Raw genomic sequence first — 2230 nt, forward strand, 5'->3', positions numbered from 1 at the left:
GTCTGTCTAGCATGTTCACATAGAAGAACAATGAAAAAGTACTGCAGTGGAACGGAAAAAGTGAACTATGTATGAATGAATATTCTCTATATTTACCCTTTACCAAAAAGTAGACTATAGTACCGTTCCCCAACGCCAAATGAATAAAGTGCAACATTAACATTAAAAACATCCTTACAACAACAGCAACATTTTGAACACAGTACTTTTTAACCATGGTACTTTTTATAAGACTTAAAACTATTAGACTTAGAAAATAAACTCCTGCCTTTTCCTCAAGTCTCTAGTGAGAAGGGTTGATCAAACAAATACAGTCCCAAGAGCTCAAGAGAATGAACTAATATAAATTTGTCTGATGGCTGCTAGAATGAGATGCATGAGCCAAAATGAAGAAGGTAGAGTATAAACCTTGCATTTCTTCTCTTTATCTTAACCCTTTTAACAATAACTTCTTTCATTATAATAAAATATTGTATGGCTATTCATTAATGTGCTGTGATTGAAATTAAATCATTATTTGAATATTCTCTTTCATTGTGTGCATTTCTAGCAGTTCTTCATTACAGGTCACAAAAAGCCAGATAACAGCTGTCATGAGCTCCATGCAGTCAAACTCCTCTGCAAATGTCACCTTTGTTCATCCTGCAACATTTTTCATCAATGGCTTAATTAATATCCCAAATGCCAAGTACTACTATGTGTTCTTGTCTGTGGTGTATGTTGTGACTATTTTAGGGAATTCATTTATCATGTCTATCATTTATTTGGCCCGCAGACTTCACACAGCCAAATACTTTGCTGTTTTTCATCTGGCCATTTCTGATCTGTGTGGAAGCTCGGCTTTGATTCCAAAAGTCATAGACACATTTTTATTTGAGCACCAGGACATTTCATATGAAGCGTGTTTGGCATATATGTTTTTTGTGTATCATTTCATGAATCTGCAATCTTTGACACTACTTGTCTTGGCTTATGACAGACTGGTTGCTATTTGTTTTCCTCTACGATATCAAGCTATTGTAACTAAAACAGCCATGTTTCTGATCATAGGGGTTATGTGGATTTTTTCTGTGACATTTTTTTCTGCATTTGTAAGTTCTGTGAACAGACTTTCTTTTTGTGGAACTAATGTGATTGATAGTTATTTTTGTAACTATGGCCCTATCTTTAGATTAGCCTGTAATGATAATTCTTTACATGTTTTGTTGGGTACAATTTGCTATAGTCTCTTGATTTTTACACCACTGATTTTGATCTTCATCTCATATTTATGCATTGCTATAGTTTTGCTTAAGATTCCCCATGGCGTTGACCGGATAAAATCCATAAAAACCTGCACTTCACATCTCATGTTGGTGGCGATTTTTTATATCCCAATTTTAAGCAATAATATTGCAACTATAATTATACCTTTTCATCCAAATGCCCAGATAATTAACATTTCTCTTACTCAGACAATACCACCTATGCTGAATCCCATTATATACACTTTAAAGACAGAAGAGGTCATGCGAACCATAAAAGAACTGTACAAACAAAGCAAGGTGAACACAACTCAGGAAAGAAATATGAAATGCAGTAGGAGGAGAAATTAAAAATAATAATTATAGGTTTAATATCACAGCTTATGAGATTAAACTGTGATCACTCAACAAAAGTGGATTTTGTTTGTAGTTGTAATAGAAATTGTGTTGAAAACAGGCCAAATGTATATTCAAAGCCAAGTACAGATGATTTGTGATTTCCTTTTGTAAATTAAAAAAAAAAAAGTACCTTTGCATTTATTGATGTCAGGTTAACAGTAAATCAAAAGAATACAACCCAAATAAATTTGCTTTAAATATCACAAATGTTTTATAATTTTTTTTCTGAATAATTATTTGCTGTATTCATGGAAATAATTTATGCAGTCACTTATGCAATTTTCACCATTTTGTGCTATATGGCACGTATGATCCCATACCATGTAAAGATGACAGTGGGGCTTCGACAGGCTTAGTCAAACTGGTTGGCGCGTATGGTCGGGTTGCGGTGAGATTGTGCCGTTAGAGATTGTGGTTAGGAGATTGTGGTTAGGTCACATCAAGGGTTTATGCCACTGAACTACGAGGAAGGAACAACCTCAGCAGCAGGAGGGATCTCAAGCACAATAGAAGAAAGAAACGCTAATGTACAGATAAGTAAGCTGGGCTGAGTTGAGTGGGAGACGGAGGGGGGTGATTCTGGCGTG

The 2230-nt window shown here is 35.0% G+C and overlaps 1 protein-coding gene across 1 annotated transcript; it reads left to right on the forward strand.

The window, feature by feature from the left end:
• Window positions 1-587: 587 nt before the first annotated feature.
• On the forward strand, window positions 588-1595 carry LOC143749510 (olfactory receptor 1M1-like). Its single transcript, XM_077241979.1, has one exon. The coding sequence runs from the start codon at window positions 594-596 to the stop codon at window positions 1593-1595; it is 1002 nt and encodes a 333-aa protein (XP_077098094.1). The 5' UTR covers window positions 588-593.
• Window positions 1596-2230: the final 635 nt, after the last annotated feature.

This window comes from Siphateles boraxobius, unplaced genomic scaffold, assembly GCF_051911475.1.
Source record: "Siphateles boraxobius isolate OS27281-9 unplaced genomic scaffold, OSU_SipBor_1 25, whole genome shotgun sequence".
Taxonomy (NCBI): domain Eukaryota; kingdom Metazoa; phylum Chordata; class Actinopteri; order Cypriniformes; family Leuciscidae; genus Siphateles; species Siphateles boraxobius.

Excerpts from the sequence above, each read along its gene's own strand:
- LOC143749510 (XM_077241979.1), top strand. The coding sequence starts at position 594 with ATGAGCTCCATGCAGTCAAACTCCTCTGCAAATGTCACCTTTGTTCAT.